The sequence below is a fragment of the Molossus molossus genome, unplaced genomic scaffold (genome assembly GCF_014108415.1).
Source record: "Molossus molossus isolate mMolMol1 unplaced genomic scaffold, mMolMol1.p scaffold_m16_p_6, whole genome shotgun sequence".
Lineage (NCBI taxonomy): Eukaryota > Metazoa > Chordata > Mammalia > Chiroptera > Molossidae > Molossus > Molossus molossus.
Window position 1 is genome coordinate 39,835,518 of NW_023425399.1, and position 18,697 is coordinate 39,854,214.

Sequence of the window (18,697 nt, forward strand, 5' to 3'; positions counted from 1 at the left end):
AAACTATTCCAAAAAATTCAAGAGGAAGAAAGACTTCCAAACTCTTTTTTATGAGGCCAGCATAATCCTAATTCCAAAATCAGATAACAACACTACAAAGAAAGAAAATTACAAGCCAATATCCCAAATGAACATAGATGCCAAAATCCTCAACAAAATATTCGCAAATTGGATCCAGCAATGTATCAAAATATTATTCACTACGATCAATTGGGATTTATCCCTGGGATTCAAAGATGGTACAACATTTACAAATCAATAAATATGATACACCACATAAACAAAATGAAAGATAAAAAACATATAATCATATCAATAGATGATGAAAGAACATCTGACAAAATTCAGCACCCATTTGTGATCAAAACTCTCAGCAAAGTGGGAATAAAGGGATCATACTTCTGCATAATAAATGCCATATATGACAAACCCACAGCCAACATCATACTCAATGGGCAAAAACTAAAAGTATTTCCCTTAAGAGGAGGAACAAGCCCTGGCCAGTTTGGCTCAGCGATTAGAGCATCGGCCCACGGACCAGAGAGTCCCGGGTTCAGTTCCCACTAAAGGTATGTACCTCAGTTGCAGTTTGTCCCTAGCCCCAGTTGGGGTTGTGTAGGTGGCAACCAGTCGATGTGTCTCTCTCACCATCGATGTTTTTTTCTCTCTCTCTCCCTCCCACTCTATCTGAAGATGAATGCAAAAATGCCCTCAAGTGAGGATTAAAAAAAAAAAGTAAAGGAACAAGACAGGGATGTCCACTTTTGCCACTTTTATTCAACAGAGTACTGGAAGTCTTAGCCACTGCAATTAGACAAGAGGAAACAATAAAAGGCATTCTAATTTGAAAGGAGGAAGTAAAACTGACATTATCTGCAGATGACATGATATTGTACACAAAAATCCCTAAAGAGTCCACACAAAAAAACTATTAGATTTAATAGATGAATTTGGCACAGTAGCAGGATACAAAATTAACATCAAGAAATTGATAACATTTTTATACACCAATAATGAATACTCAGAAAGGGAAACTAAAAAAAAATCCCATTTACCATTACAACAAAAAAAATTAAGATACCTAGGAATAAATGTAACCAAGGAGGTAAAGGACCTGTTCTCACAAAACTATAGGACATTAAACAAAGAAATATAGGAAGATGTAAAAAAGTGGAAGCATCATGTTCATGGATTGGAAGAATCAACATCATTAAAATGTCCATACTACCCAAAGCAACCTATAGAATCAATGTAATCCTTATTAAAGTACCAACAGTATATTTCACAGATCTAGAAAAAATACTCCAAAAGTGTATATGGAAGAGACCCTGAATACCCACAGAAATCTTGAAAAAGAAGAACAAAGTAGGAGGGATCACAATACCAGATATCAGGTTATACTACAAAGCCACTGTAATCAAAACAGTCTGGTACTGGCACAAGAACAGGCATACAGATCAATGGAATGAAATACAAACCCAGAAATTGACCCAAGTCATGATGTGCAATTAATATTCGGTAAAGAAGATAAGAGCATATAATGGAGAAAATGGTGCTGAGAAAATTGGGCAGGTACATGCAAAAAATGAAACTAGACCACCAACTTACACCATACACAAGAACAAACTCAAAATGGATATAAGACTTAAATGTAAGACATAGAACCATAAAAATCCTAGAAGAAAATGTAGGCAGCAAAATCTCAGACATCACATGTAACAGAATTTTCTGATACATTGACTATGGCAAGAGAAACAAAGGAAAACATTAATAAATGGGACTATGTTAAACTAAAAAGCTTCTGCATGGCAAAAGAAACCAGCATCAAAATGAAAAGGAAAACCACTGTATGGGAGAATGTATTTGCCAAGATAATTGGATAAGGGGTTGATATCTAAAATATATAAAGTACTCATACAACTCGACAAAAGAAAGACAAAGAATCCAATTAAAAAATGAGCAGAGAACCTGAATAAACACTTTCCAAACAGGATATACAAATGGCCAGGAAACATATGAAAAAAATGCTCAACATCACTAATAATCAGAGTTAAGCAAATTAAAACAACGATGAGGTATCACCTCACACCTGCCAGAATGGCTGCCATCAACACACATCATCAAACAAGTGCTGGCTAGGAGAAAATGGGACTCTAGCACACTGCTGGTGGGAATGCAAACTGGTCCCATCACTATGGAAAACAATATTGTGTTTCCTCAAAAAATTAAAAAATCGGACTGCCATTTGACCCAGTGATTCCACCTTTCAGACTACATCCTATGAAGTATGAAACACCAATCAGAAAGAATAAATGCATCCCTATGTTCATAGCAGCACTATTTATAATAACTAAGACCTGAAAACAGCCCAAGTGTCCATCAGTAAATGAGTGGATAAAAAAGCTGTAGTAAATTTATACAGTGGAACACTATGCAACTGTAAGAAAAGATCTCTTAACCCTTTGAGATGACATGGAGGCATGGAGAGTATTATGCAAAGCATAATAAACCAGTCAGAGAAAGACAAGTATCACATGATCTCACTTGTTTGTGGAACATAATGAACAAAATAAGCTGATGAACAAAATATATCCAGAGGCATGGAAGCAGAGAACAGATTGACAAACCTCAGAGGGAAGGGGGATGGGAGGTGGAAAGAGAGAAATCAAAGAACTGAAATGCATGTATGTATAACCAATGGACACAGACACAGTGAGGTGAAGGCAGGGTGGGGGTGAAAGCAGGGAGGAGGGCGTCAATGGGGGAAAAAATGGAGAGACATCTGTTAATACTTTCAAATATAAAGATTTAAAAAAAATTTTAAAAGTTGTCATAAAGCAACTGACAGGCAAAGCCAAGTTTAGTGCACTGTTGTCCAATATCATTCCACAGGAATTCAATATTTCACACTTGTACATTTTGTGAGTGGTCAAGTCAGGCTGCGTGGAAGGTCCTGGCTTACCCATGAGAATTCAGAAAGAGAATGAAACACTAAAAAAAAACACAGGAGCATCACAGCCAGAGCAAAGAGCTCAGATTTTTGGCCTGAATTAAATCGTAGCAAAGTCTACTCCATCAAAACACACAAAGCTAAAAGCCTCCTTTGTGTGGCTTCTGGAGGAATGCCGACATTGGGAAATCACTTCCATGGAAGTCACAATGCTGTATACACTATAATAAAGTATTAATACTAAATGCCCAGGAAGCGAAGCTGGTTGACAAAAGCCTGGGACATCAAGCTAAATGCTCACGCTGCATTCTTACTGCACACTGCAGGATACAAATTGAGAGTGTATTCTCCACTAATTCAAATTTCCTGGGGCTGGGGTTCTGAGCAGCTATTTCGTTTACATAACATTCCTGCAATCATATTCTTAAACCTCCAAACTATTTCTCTGAAGTAACAGCATTATGGTTTTTGATTGTTATTTGTTGCTGTTTTGCCTGCGGGAATTACCAGAGAGCAATTGTATACAGAATTCACAGTATATGCAGATCATTTGAAAGGAGGTTGTCCGGGCCTTTTCTGTCAGGATGATGGATGGAGGCTCCAGCAACACCTCAGAGTAGGCCTGGCTTTGTCATTAGCATGGATCCCAGGCCCCTCCAATATCAAACTGGGCTCCTATAGGGCAGCAAACTGGATTTCTGTTGCAGCCCCTACCAAAGGGCTATGGGTGGGAGAAATGCTGGAGAAGAGGCACTGCTTCAGATCCTCCAACCTGGGCTTCAGTTAAGATCTCAACTGACCAAAGGTCTGGAGCTAAGAAAGTGCACAAACTCCCTGATCTCATGCACCCTTTCCTATAAGGGTGAAGACACTGTGGCTCAATGATGAAAGATCATGCCCAAGGTCAGATGGCAGAAAGGGCTGAGCCAGCAATGAAGCCCCTTGCAGGACAACAAATCAGGTGATGTGAATCCTGGCATCTTGTCTGCAGGGCTACCAGAAAAAAGCATTCTCGAATTCATGTAGTTATTCATTTTGAGAACCTACTGTATGGGAAATAGTGATAAGGGAGAGATGAAGGAAGAGAATATTCTTTCTTTATCATGAAAATAGTACTACTTCCTAGTTTTATTTTTCACACCACCATCAGTAATATCAGTAAATCATCATCAAACATATTTAAACATATTACTGTGTTCAGAATTATCTGTAGTTTTTTGTTTGCTTGTTTCTTTTTAAATATAGAATCCTGGGGCCTCCCCTCAAAAACTGTGAATCATTAGGGTGGGAGAAGTACTGTTTCTTTCCCTCTCAGGTGTGGAAATCAGTGCACTCTGCAATCTGTGAACACAGGAGGTGCTTTCCTGGAAGGGGAGGGGAGGGCAGGGCAGGGGGGAGGGAGGAAGGTACTAGTGAATAAAGGGTGGGGAAGAGGGAAAGAAGGTATGGGGAGGGAAATAGAAGGAAATGGAAGGGAGGGGATAGACCAGAAGGAAGAAAGGCAAAAAGGAAGAAATCAAGACTGAAAGTTTTCAGTCTTCTGTATTTATCAAATATTAAAACATACACATTCCATAGGTCAGTGAGGTAATGAACAAGAACTTTGTTTTTGCTGGTGTGCTATTTTCACCTTTAGTCCAATGATTCTAAAACAAGGATCCTAAGGAGAAAGTAAACACTGTTTAGGGGTATTTTTCTCAGGCAAATAAACATTTGCTTGTGAACTAGAGATTATGAAAGCTAAAATAATTACTTTTAAAAGAGAGACACACTGTGAGGGGTAGAAAATGTGCATTACTTGGCACCCATGATATGCCATACATTCCCTTTCCAAGTCTCACCTCTCACGGTCCTTCTCCAGGGCTTCCTGCTCAGCTTCCAGGCTGGCCTGAAGCCCTGACTGCTCACTGCTGCTGCTGTTCAGAGTGGCCAGCTTCTGCCTCTGCTCTTCGATCTCCAGGCCCAGGGTGGAGCGCCTCTGCAGGGCCGAATGCCTCCTCTCCAGCCTAGCCACAGCACGCTCCAGCGCCTCCCTCTGCTGCTTCTCCCTTGATTCCAGAATCTCCTTTTCCTTTTTCCTCACTTTTTCTTCCTGCCTTGCAATGTTCGCAGTGAATTCAAAGGTGGCTTGGAGCTTCTGCAGCTGACTCGCATTGGCTTGATACTGTGCAAGCTGTTCTTCTTTTTCTTCCATTTCTTTTTCTACTTGATAAAGAGTGTTGTCTAAGCCAAGAGGGCCTCTATCAAGGATTTCAAATGCTCTCTGCTTTTCTTCTAACAGAGTTGGCAAATGATTCTGCAGGAGGTACTGGAGCTGGCGTTCTTTATATTGCAGCCTACACTCTGCTGGCTTTATTTTCTCTAAATCTTGAGCCACCTGGGTGACATATGTGACATTATCATTTTTTCCCAAACTAAATTCCTCTTCATTTTCAGATTTTAAACGCTCTCGGATCTCCTGTTCTTCTTCAACTTCTTTTTTCAGGAGTTCCTTCTGCTGCACCAGGTCCTTCTCCAAGTTGGCTAGCTTGACCAGCTGCCTCCTCTTAAACTCTAAGAAACGCAGTTGAGCCCTTTCTAGCTCCTCGCCATCATCATCACCCTCTGCGCGGGCTTCCTTCACCCGCAGAAGAGACTCCCGGATGCCTTCCAGGTCTCTTCTCTCCTCCTCCACCCGCTGCACCTCCCCCCGCCGCAGGAGCCGGATCATCTCCTGCTTCTCTCGGAGCTGTTCTTCCAGGTGGGCCACGAGCAGGACCTGCTCCTTTTCTTGCTCCTCCAGCCTCTTCTTTTCCAGTTCAAGCTTGGCATACTGCTCATCTTTTTCCTTTTTGAGCCGGTCCAGTTCTTGAAATATCTGGATCTTCTCAGCCTTCTCATTGTTGTTGAGTTCCTGGAGCCGCTGAAGTTCTTCTTTGACCCGGAGGAAGCTCTCTTCTTCTTGCTTCTTCTTCTGCAGCTCAATTTCCTGCTGTTCCCTCAGCCTTTCCTCCTCAAACTTTTCCTTCTCGGCAAGCAGATCCTTCAGCCTGCTCTCGATGTGGAAGCTGCGGCGTTTGAGGCTCTCCTCCTGCTTTCGGATCTGGAGCTGGACGATTTCCGTCTCCTTGCGCTGACTCTCCACCTCCTGCTGCATCCGCTCCAGTTCCGCCTTATCTGATTTTTGCTTTTCCTCCATTTCTTCTATGAGTTTCCTGAAATGCAAATGATGATTGATCATTATTTCATCACTGTGTTCAAATGTTGCTCCTTCCTCTAACTGAAATGCTCTGAAAATGAATATACAAAATAAAGCCAAACCCTTCACTACAATAAAAATGAGAGAACTGCTTTCCTTTTCATTTCTAGAAGCAGGCTGTTTAATTTTTTTACTCTGTAACTGTCCAGCATATCACTTGCCTAATCTCTTGAAGTAGACTCTGATATCATTTCTTTGTAGTCTATAAGCATAATGTGTTATGCATGATATAATTTTAAAAGCCCCTTGAGCTCAAAGAGAAAGAACCATTCCCAATTTAAATTTAAATGTGAATAATTTTATCCAGCCCAATGACTAAAATACAACCGAAATTCAGTTACAAAATGAGATTAAATAAAAATGCTTATGCTCTCTTCAACTCATTGGGGTCAAATATCAAAGTCAAAATAATTGACAGTTCATTGTTCCTGCTGAAATAACTACATGCTATTTAGCATTTAATCAGTAGCTTAGGAAAATTAGTAATAACCATATGGCTCAAAATATTAGCTTATTAATACACAACCCTGAAAATAACAGTGTCTTCATTAGAATACTTAAATGTATGACTCCAGGGGGTGCATGTCATCTTATGTCTAGAACAAATGATACCCACTGGGTTCTAACGCATGTTTCCAGGGTGGGATGGCCTCCAAAGCAAGAACACAGGGTATGTAAGAGAACTGATAGATAGCCTCCATCTCCTGACCCACCAAGGATCTATCTTATATGATGTGGGAAACAAATTCATCTAGAACACCTAAACTCTAGATTCTAGAAAATAAATATTCTCTTTGTAGGTTTTCTATGGCTTTAGTTTCTACTCCAATACCTTAGTCATGGATTGTTAAATAGAACAGCAGGGTTATCAAATAATTATATCCAGAACATATTAAAACTCTCCAAATCAATAAAACACAAACACACACACACACACCCCCCAAAATAAAAGTGAAGATGAAGAAGCAAATTATAGAGAGAAATACAAATGGCCAACCAGCATCAGGAAAGATGTTTAAAGAGGGGAGGCGTGAGGAAGAGGGATTGTCATTTTTTTCAGCTTTTAAGAAACTTAGCTGGATATGTTTAAGGAAGATATATTTTTGAGTTAAATTTAAACAAATATATATTTGGTATATTAAACTAAATGAGTGTGTTAAATTTGCCTACTAATGCTATTCTTCCTTTCTCACAAGTATTTGAAGATGAACTAGTTAAAAAATTCCAAAATGAAAATTAATCAGGTAAAGAAAAATGGCTCACAGTCATTAGACATATGAGTAAGAGACATAGAGCCAGAGGGAGGTACTGAAACAGACACAGATGAAATCAGTCTAGGACATTAACACAATAATCCACAACTACGGTAGTGTTAAAACACAGTAACCCATATGGCTCACCTTTTGCTTTCTAATTTTTCAAGTTCTTCACGCTGTTGCCGCTCAAATTCAAGTCTAATAAAATCAAATGAAATGAAAATGAGTCACATTCCAAAAGAGCTTTTCTCTCTCTATTACTCTTTATATAATTTTGTATTACAAAGAGCATCAGTTATTTGAATATGATTTTTTCATTATGAATTAGCAAGTTTAAAATGTGTAGTTTGCTCTATAACTATGATTAGAAATTAGACATATTTTTTTGGGTACTTGAATTCAGACTAAAAAATTTTTTTTTCTTAAAGAAAAATAAACAAAACACCACAGTACTGAAAAAGCAGAGTTAAAGGAGATTTCTAAATGATAAGCATGTCTATTCCATGCAGCTTAGTCACTGATGAGTATATAAAAACGGAGAATCTCTACCTTAGACAGATGGGTCCTTTTATAGGGAAAAGACTGCCAGGGAGGTAGAGAAAGAGAAAGCACAAGTATCAATTAAGAAAATAATTCACCGAGGAAAATATCAAGAGAAAGGCAGTAAGGTACAAAAGCCAATAGCCATGTACAAATTAAAACATCTTTTTATAACTATCACAATTTTCAATAATTTCTTGAAGCAAAAACTCCAACACTCCAAAGAGTTAGCTCCATTATGTTTTGCATACCTCCCATAATTAGAGCACTAATAATAACTAAGTTTCAATAATAATCGCAAACAGTAGTCAAATTCATATTTTCTATTTTACAGATAAGTTATACTATAGGAAGTTTGTCAAGATCCTCCTTAACTAGTAGTTGCATAAGGCTAGATCATCTAGATCATGAACAGATTTCCCACAGTGGTAGCAAAATAAAAGGGGCTAAGCCACTGGAAATTTTGAAAAACTCACCAAAATATTGATAACAAAACTTAATTTTCTCTCAAGTACCAGATTTAATTACTGCAAGATTTCACTATTTCTATTAAACAACATGAACTGTGATTCACACATTGGGTAGATGGCAAACACATCTAAAACTATGAACTATGAAAAAATTCACCTTGGATAACATGCAACTCCAAATTGACCACAGTTACCTTTAGAACAAGCTAACAAATATTGGAAATAGATTTTTTACCAATTTAATCTGGTCTAATATTGAGAATAAGATGTCTGATGGACTTTGTGCTGAGTGATTGACACATTAACTTACACTGTCTTCCTTGTAAATCTTTAAGATAGCAAATAGTATCTGCAATTAACAGATTAGGAACCAGAGCTTGGATATGTGAACGAACTTGTCCAAGGTCATAAAGATAGGCTATGGTGAAGCCAGTATTTGAAACCATGGCAGCCAGCTCCCAAAATATCCTCAATTCATTTTATAAGTAATGCTCAAATTTATGAATATACAATAAAAAAATTAAATCCTTCATTGAAACTTGTCATTTAGGATTGTATTCATCCTCCTAGCAAATGAAAATATTCTGTAGATCACAGATATTGCCATCAATCGTGTGTGTGTGTGTGTGTGTGTGTGTGTGTATGTGTATGTATGTTTTTTGCCAGTTCCTGAGCCCAGCACATAAGGCATTACACTGAGTAGGTATAGGACTTCATTAAAGTTAATATATAATCATTCTCTTTTGTATAATAATAAAAAACCTTGGGAATGTTTCCTAGTAGACTTTGGTATAGTTCAGTTTTTCTAGAGATACTTATGCAGTCAAAAAGAATCCTTTAATAAAACACTTTCAAAGTCAGAGAATCTCCCTAATGGAATTGTCTTTATTCTCTATTTTTATGTTCTGCAAACAATAGCTCAATGTGATTATCAGTAGATACTGCTCTGACAATGTCACAAGCGCATGGTCATAAGTCAAATGCTATTATGAAAGCTGGAAGACCCAAGTTCGAATGAAGACGCATCACCTGAGGACTATTTACAATGTGCAGGCGCTGGACTGGGCACTCAGCATGCAACACACCCACAACTTTGTCCTCCCAACCCCAGCAGGCTGGCAGGTTTCTCATCCTCGTTTTATGGAACAGGAAACTGAGGTTCAGAGCAGGTAAGTAGCAGAGGGAGCACTTGAATCCAAGTTTGGTACTCAAGTCTGTACTACCAACTGTTACAATTGTTGCTAGTGAGCAGCATGGTCTCAGGAGGTCATAAAATGTGGGTTTTAATATCTCCAATTCTCAAAAATGATACTCTAAGCATCTACTTTTTCAATGAGCACAATGTCAGGTGCAGTGCTAGGCACAGGGGATACAGACAGCAGTCTGTTAGGAAAATGTGGTCCCTGTACCCACTGGGCTCCCAGTCTGTTACTGTCAAATAAATGCAACAGTGTCTGGAGCCAGGACTGAGGAAGACACAGCGTTATACAGAAAAGGGTACTAAGCTCAGAATTGGTAAGTAGGTAGAATCAAGGTCAACTACCAGAGGAAACCTATATATAAGCTACACCATTCTTCCTGGTGCATGACACAGAAACTCAAGAGAAGCTCAATATAACCAAATTTTCTTAGCTTGCTGTAGGGGCAGTGGGAAAACATGAAGCTCAATAGAACAATGGAAGCAAGACAGTGAAGGGCCTTGAAGTTTTATTTAGGACTTTGAACTTGAGCCTAAAGACAATGGTAGGAAAGTGTCTTAAAACAGGGTTGTTGAAAAACAGACCTTGTGTTTTGTAGAGAACAGGTGGGTGGGGAGCAATATGAGAAACCAAGAAACAAATTAGGAGGCTGTTGTAGTTATATAAATAAGAGATGATGGAGGCAGGACCTAGGAAAACTAGGATAAAGAAATGAAGATATCTTCTGATATTCAGGAGGATGAACTAATAGAACTTGGTAATTGGTTGCATTTTGGGGGGTTTGTGAGGAGGAAAAAATAGTCAAACATGACTCTCAAGTCTCCAGCCTGGTTACATAGGAGGTGGGAAGGCAGAACCACAGAGACACTGAGCTAAGAGTTAGCAGGTCTGACCTCTTACAAATTCTAGTGGTTGTGAGACTATGTAATGAGTTATTTAATTCTGGATGCTTAATTTTCATAGAAATTAAAGAAAATAACAAGCCTTACTGCAAAGGATTGTGGCCAGGATCAAATGAGATAAAACATGCAAAATGCCTGTAGGGCACCAGCACATTTTAGGCCCATAACAATTGCCTCTCATTAGTATGATCCTCTGAGATGAAGATCCTCTGGGGATGAAGCCTGCTGGGGTTGGGGAGAAGTAGCAGTAGTAGCTGTACTAGTGCCAGCACTCATGGTGGTAAAGGTGAGGGTAGTAGTTAATATCCACTGAAAATTTGGTCTATACTTGGTTCTGAGTACTTTGCATTTAACTCTCACAATGGCCCTGTGTGTACAGGTGCCTTCATTACCCCCGTTTTACCTATGAGAAATTGCCATATGGCTAGTAAATGGCAAAATCAATCTTGATTTTAGAGCCTATAATTTTAATCTCTTCTCTATCCTGCCTTCAAGAAGGTAACCTCAAGTTTGCACATCTTGTATCTAATGAGTCCAGAAGGTCATCCAAATTGAGATGTCCAGTAGGCAGGGGGATACAAAGGTCTTCCATTTAGGCCCTTTATCAAGGATGGAGACAGACTTGGGATTCACCAGCATTTAGACAGGAATTGAAACCACAATAGTGGCTGAGGCTATCCAGGATGTGTGTATAGAATGAGAATAGAGGAACTTAGTGCCAAGTCTGGAAGTTCAGACACTACAGTGACTAGCAGAGAAGGACAGGTCTCCAATTGAGGTAGGACTGAACAGTTAAAGACAGAGAGAGAAGACCAAGAATAGATAGGCATAGGAAAGAGAGGGAAGGGGTTGTTTCAAGAAAGAAAAGATTGGTAATATGAAATGCTTCAGGAATGTCCATTAAGAGAGCCCAAAGAGAACACACTAAAGTTAACAACCTGAAGGTCACCAGTGACCTTGAAGTAATCTTTTTGGATTGGGGCCAGAATGCAGTGGGCTGAGGAATAAATGAGAGAAAAGTGGAGACTGAGAATGTAGATAGGGTAAAGAGCTTTCCTGGTAAATTTAGTTATAAAGGGGAGGTGGTAGTTTTAGGAGAGTGGGTGCTCATTTAAAAAAAAATTTTTTTTCTTTATTGATTTTAGATTGAGAGGAAGGGAGAGGGAGAGTCGGACAGAAACATCGATGAGAGAAAACATCAACTGCCCACCTTCTGCATGCCCCCCACTGGAGATCTGGTCCACAACCTGGGCATGTGCCCTGACCGGGAATCAAACCAGCGACTTCCTGGTGCATGGGTCAATGCTCAACCACTGAGCCACACAGCCCAGACAAGTGGGTGCTCATTTTAACAACTGGAAGTGACTCGTGTATATTTAAATCCTTGTATAAACAAGCCAAAAGAAGAAGGGACTAAAATTTTGGGGAGAGGTTGGAGCCCTGAGTGGGCACAAGAAGAAAGGATGGACCAATGGCTAAGAGCAAGGACTCTGGGATTAGTCCAGCCCAGATCAAATCCTGGCTCCAATGTGACTAGAACAGGTTCTCAATCTCTCTCAGGCTCAGTTCTCTCATCTGAAAGCAGACTCAGAATATCCCTAGTCCCTACAGGGTAGAGCATCCAATGAGAATACAAACTGAAAAATCAGTACTTAATAAATATTAGCCATGAATCCTGTAGGGTCCATACTACCAGTAAAGGAAGCTAGCCTGAGAAAGGTAATAGGGAAGTCCCGCCACTGGAACAGGAAAGGAGGACAGAATGAATGTACAGCAGACACTGGATTTGATGGTGTTGTTCTTATAGGACTCCTGTATTATCTGTGAAGTTAGAAGCAAGGTCCTCTGCTAAGAGTGAGGAGGAAGAGTGGTGGGTTTTGATGCATAAAGAACATAGAGATTATTTGTAACAGGTGAATGGGCCAGTCGGCAAGAGAACTGACAGAGAAAACAAGCAAAAAGGAGTGGCTGAGTATTGTTCAAACTGAGAGACCATCAATTTACAGATGCACCAATCTCTGTGTGGATGTGGTTTTCTCTTGTAGCATTGAGTTGAGATGCCCAGATGCAGGGGTATAGTGTCAGGACAGAAAGACAGTTCAATGGTTCCAGCTGGGACTCTGCCAAGCAGGAGAACCAAAGAACCAGCTGAGCATTTAGGAAAAGGCTAACTCAAGCATTGGGGATGAGGACTTGATTAAACAGGTAAGTGAGGACAAGACAAGCTTATAGGCAAAGGTAAGAAAAAAAACCCAGGATGAGTCATCCACATGGAGTCATTCAAAATAACGTCGGGATTTAGAAAGATGAAGGAGCTTAGAAGGAAACACCTGGAAGGCAAATGGAGGACAACTGTAAGGAGAGGCAAAGTGTTAGACAGACAGATGCCAGAAGTGAATGGATCAGGAGTGCTCTATGAGTCAGAAGGGTGGCCTGAGGGCAGCAGCGAATACCCGGAGTCTGTGGGCTGATGAGCTCACTGGTTCCTCCTCAGGAGATTTCATTGTAGAACATGTGACTGGGGTGGGGAAGGGAAAAGTATCTGAATCAGTGATGGCTGTCACCCTCAGATGTTTGAGACACAGCTCTGATCCTTCCTGAACAGTATCATCTATTGAAATGTCAAGTTCTGAGTCAAGAAATCAGAACTATGGGAAATCAGGGGACTATGTTATACCCTGAAAGTAATATAAAATTGTATATCAACTGCAATTGAGAAATTTTTTTTTTAAGTATTAAAAAAAGAAATCAGCTCTGTCTCTGGTCTTACTCCATTTTCCTCTCTCTCTCCTGATATCTCCTTTCTTCTTTTTTCTTTTCTCCCTCCTGGACCCTTGAAATCTCAGTTATCCTGCTATCAATCTCTTTCCTTTTTTTCATTCCTTTTTCAGTCTTTCTCTCAAAAAAATTAATTAAAAAATAAATCAGAATGCCTGGCTGGTGTGGCTCAGTCGTTGAGCATCAACCCTTGCACCAAGAGGTTCCTGGTTCAATTCCTGGTCAGGGCACATGCCAAGATTGTGGGCCCAATCCCCAGTGCGGGGAATGCAGGAGGCAGCCAATTGATGTTCTCTCTCATCAATGTTTGTATCTCTCCCTCTCCCTTACTCTCTAAAATAAGGGGGAAAAATTTTAAAAAAAAGAAATCAAAGAGAGATTCACATTTTAATTCTAAATGAAGAAGTATGACTTCATTTCCATGACCTGTTTCTAAATAGGAAAAAGGTTTGATTGCTTCCTCCTGAAAGCAACACGTCTTTGATAAATAATGATTCTTATTTCCTCAAAAATGAGAGTAAAACAAAACAAAACAAAAAACCATAAATATGCTCAGTCTTAACTTAAAGTCCCTAACAGTATGAGGAGAGTGTTTTATTACAAAGTTAGAAACTATATTTTAAATATGAGCTATTGTGGGTACTGTATAACCTCTGTAAAAATAGTATATATTTACTAATTATACTTTTTAAATGCCTCTTTCCATAATCAATGATAATTATTTCAAATCGTAAATCTCAATAGATTGTAAGATATTCATGTGAGTGTGTTAATATCAAGGAAAAAATATCAACTGTAATTGTATTTTAATGTTGCTTCATTTTAAATATGCATCATTCACTCTTACTTTACTGGAATTAACTTGGCCCCAAATGCTAATTTCCTAAATGTCACAATAAAAAGGAAAACCACAAAAGGATATAATTTTTGCAGCTGTTTTTAAAATGGCATTTGGAAGAACATAGACTGTATTTGGTCCAACAAAAAAGCATAGCATACAACTGATGTTTACAAAAAAATGGCTTTTTTTTTTTTGCATTAAAAGATATCTAGCATTTTAAGGTATAACTGTACATCTTGCAATTTATATTCCTGTTACCATCAGAAATGCAAAAGCAAAAGGGTATAAATTTATCAGTTTGCACCACTGCACTAAAGTGAAACTATGATTAACAATACAAAAAAAAGTTAAATGAACTAAAGCATGAATATTCGAGTCCTTGTATTGTCCCAGTGGTAATTAGTTTTACACCTCTGAAGTCATTTCACTTTCTAAAAGGGGGAAAACAAGAGCTGGCAGCTGCAGAGGACAGGGAGGGTCCTGGAAGCTCCAGACCACCACAGGCCACTCATTTTTTTACATTTATTTATTTATCTATTTATTTATTTTTTTAATCCTCACCCGAGGACATTTTTTGATATTTTGTTCAGATAGAGTGGGAGGGAGGGAGAGAGAGCACAACATCGACGTGAAAGGGACACATTGAGTGGTTGCCACCTGAACGATGACCCAACCAGGGCCAGGGACAAACTGCAACCGAGGTACGTGCTCTCAGCAGGAATCGAACCCGGGTCTCTCTGGACCGCAGGCCGATGCTCCAACTGCTGAGCCAAACCGGCCAGGGCACAATGTCATTTTTAAAAGAACCCCCAGCCCCTTTCCTGAAATGCTGGGTGACATTCCAGTCCAGTTTCTAGTAAGGGTTAGGTAGGAAGAAGCTACAATAGACAACTCAGTGTAAGACAGTTCACCTCGCCCTTATCCTTCCTAAGGGATAAGGTTTTGACCGCAGTGGATTATGTAATAGTTTAGAACAAATGACTGACCTTCTCACCACCCTACCACCCTCAGAAATTTCCAGTCAGTCTCAAGCCACCTTAGGAATGAGCAAATCCCAAGGGGGAAGCTTAACAACTAAAGGGAAAGTTTGAATTTAGACACTGAAGTTTGTTCAGGTCCTCTCTGACCTTGAGAACCTTGACATTCTAGATGTTCTTCAAAGGCTGAGCAGAAGCCAGGTACTACTCCAAGGTAGGCAAGGGAACACATGCAAAGAGGACTGACCATTCATCCAGACTCCAGCTCCTCATGGAAAGGCTCTGCATTCTTTCTGATGTTCATCCACTCTCCTGAAAACTCTATTAGAAAGCTAAGATGAGCTAGCTGCTTTGTAGAGAAGTGCTACGCCACTCACTCCCTGTCTCCTCCCCGCACCCAAATCATGGTGTAGCACATCAAGTTATTCTACTTACGTAGAGTAACTTACGTACAACTGTAATTCAAGGTGTAAATATCAATTGGGGTCTCACAACACAATTTAATCTAGGAGGATGTGAAATTAAACTGTGTTTAGGTAAAAGTCAGAGTTCATAACATAAGTATCCCTAATATTCTGGGGATAGCTTTCTAATAAACTTTCAACTCCCTGATCTAAAAAGTACTCACTAAAGACTTTCCAGGAGCCAGTCTTACCTGGCTCCTGGAAAGTCTTTAGTAATGCCAATAAAAGTGCTCAAAGAAACAAAGATCATTTTTTAAAAAAATAGTAAAATTTGATACCATGAGCATTTTAAGAGAGTTTCTCTTCAGCCTGTTCCTCCTAACGTGGTATAATGTGCTCTAACAAAGATGGCCGGGACCACATGTTAAACCCAGGAGACCCATGACCAAGCCATAGCATCACAGGTGGTTATAACTACATGGAGACTCAAAAGATCATGCCCTGAGCCCACCACACACTCCTACACCCTGCGCCCCCTCCCTTAACTTTACAGGACAGGAGATGGGGGCCCAGAGACTTTTAGAGAGAGGTCCCAGAGGGTCTCCTCTTTAGAGGAGCCAAGAGTAAAGCACACCTACTCCTCTTCCTCCAGCCTAACTTCAACTCTGAATCCCATTACACCTTCTCAACCAAACCATGGCAACACTTAACCCGGAAACAGCTTCCTAAAAAATAAAGACAATTAATCATTTCAAGCTGTACCTCTCCTTGTTGGACACACCAGAATAGTGCAGCACAGGCCATTGCTGCCACTCATTCAGCCATGCAAGCGCTTCAACAGGAGATGGGTGAAGGGAGAGCACTCATAGCTGCAGGGAGGAGAGGAGCCCCCCAGAGGAGCTACTGTCTGAGCTGGGCTTTGACAGGTGAACAGAATAACAATGGGCATAGTGTGGTAAGTGAAGGAAAATCTAGTGGGGAAAAAACAGAGAAGACAAAAGATACAAGCAAAGGAAGCAGTAGAGAGCCTTGTTTGGCTATTGCTTTGAATAAATAAAGAGAAGTAGTAAGAAACAACCTGGAAGTTAGACTGGGCAGAATGTCCAAGGGGCACCTCCTGCATAACCTTTCCTTCTGCCGCCTGTGTAGTCTTCTACAGAAGGCACTGGGCACAAGGCACAGGGCAGTGAGTGGTCCATGCATCCATTCATTCTTTTGTTCAACAGACCACCAGTTTGCCAGGCACTGTGGGTACAGCAAAAACAACAACAACAACAACAAAAAAAACCGTCTTCATAAACCTACCATTCTAGTGAAGAGAACAGCTAACTAACAATTAGTGTGTTTTGTGATACATGCTATAAAAAAGACTGAACCCAGGAGAAAGAATAGAGAAAGGGACATTAAAGAAAGACATGAATGAAGGAAGATAGTGACTATGAGGCCGTATGTGGTGTCAATGTGAGGGAAAAGCCAGGCCAAATGACCAGGAGACGATGTGTATAGCATGCTGGGAACACAGCAAGACCAGCATGGCGAGAGCAGATGGAACCAGGGAAGAGTGATGGTATGAGAGCAATTTTGACACAAGAGGGAACTAGGGCCAAGACCACCTGGGAGCCTACAGATCACAGAATGCAGCCAGAGCCCTGTCCGCCAGGGCTCTTTAAGGACAGAGACCTGCTTTACTTGACTATATATGCTGAGGCTGTGTGCAAGGCACATAGTTGGTGTTCAACCAATGACTGCTACGGACAGTGCTCTGAAATCAGTGACGCGAGGCTCAGAGCAGATCCTTATTGTACGGTCACAGAATACCTTGATGAGGAGAAGATTTTGTCAACAAATTTCTCTCTTTTTCTTAAGAAATAATAACTTCTGGTGCTTCCCATCCTCTTGAGATGAAAGTAACTAATTGCAGCAAATGCAGAAAAAAGAGGTAAGCCCTCAGCATGACTACCCTTTCTGGGAATAAAGCCTTTAGCTTTCACAACCATACACATACACAAATGAATTAGAGTCTACAACAGAGTATATTTTGTAAACTTTTTCTCTTAATATATACCTTGGAAAATCCCCATCTCATTATCTGCTATTCTATTACATAGTTTAATATCATGCGGTTCTGTAATATGAATGCACGGTGATCTAGGTAAGCAATCTCATACTGCTGGAAATGTACATGGTAGATGATTCTGACAACAGTTTGGAGGGATGTACAGTGGGAAGCCCAAAGAGAATATTTTAAAAAAAGAGCCCTGGCCAGTTTGGCTCAGCGGTAGAGCATCAGCCTGTGGACCAAAGAGACGTGGGTTCGATTCTGGCCAAGGACATGTACTTCGGTTGTGGTTTGTCCCTGGCCCTGGTCGTGCGGGAAGCAACCACTCAATGTGTCCCTCTCATATCAATGTTTCTCTCTCTCTCTCCCCCCCTACTTCCCACTCTACCTGAAGATATTAGAGAAAATATCCTCGGGTGAGGATTTAAAAAAATAAAAGTATGAAAAGATAAGCTGTGCAAATTTGTGGACAGAGAGAGCACAGAGACCAGAGAAGGTAAGTTTGAAGATGCAAAAAATACTTAAAATGCCCCAAAGTTCCTCTGCCTTGAAAATCTATTGTTGAAGTGAAGAGCTTACGAGTCTGCTTCACACACTTGTACTCCTTAGATATTGTGTGTTGAAAGACAAAATGCTAACACACCTAACCAGCAATGATTGAAACGTATGCCTGTGTATGAGACTAAGGCTGAGTGGAAGTCTGAGCACCTCTGTACCTCCACGGCCCATCGCCCCCCTCCCAGAGCTCTATTGCCATCCCTTTTCTTTACTTGGTCATATGCCTCTACCTTATTTCTCTCCCTGACACCTCTCTCTTCATTCCTCCCGTTGTTTGAATTTAAGCAGGAGCTCCTGTCAAATAAAGAAATCAGGGAGGTGTGGATATAGGTGAAAAAATAACAAAGTGGAAACGATTTAGATAAGTGGATTAATTGCAATGTAATCAACAATTTATGTTGGGAGAAAAGGAAATATTCCCAAAAGTATTAAATGAATAAGCAAGTGGTATATTATGATATAAACGCAGAACAAAGATGTGTTCAATGGCATAGGGCAATAAAGAGTTAAAATAAAAAGCAGAAT

At 40.1% G+C, this 18,697-nt stretch overlaps 1 protein-coding gene across 1 annotated transcript in view; it reads right to left on the reverse strand.

The window, feature by feature from the left end:
* KIF16B (kinesin family member 16B) overlaps nt 1–18,697 on the reverse strand; it is a 342,743-nt gene that overhangs the window by 114,753 nt on the left and 209,293 nt on the right. The window contains exons 18-19 of the mRNA XM_036244893.1: nt 7,589–7,642; nt 4,792–6,144 (exon numbers count right to left, since the gene is read on the reverse strand). Of these exons, the coding sequence (XP_036100786.1) occupies nt 4,792–6,144; nt 7,589–7,642 (1,407 nt within the window). The remainder of the gene's footprint in view (nt 1–4,791; nt 6,145–7,588; nt 7,643–18,697) is intronic.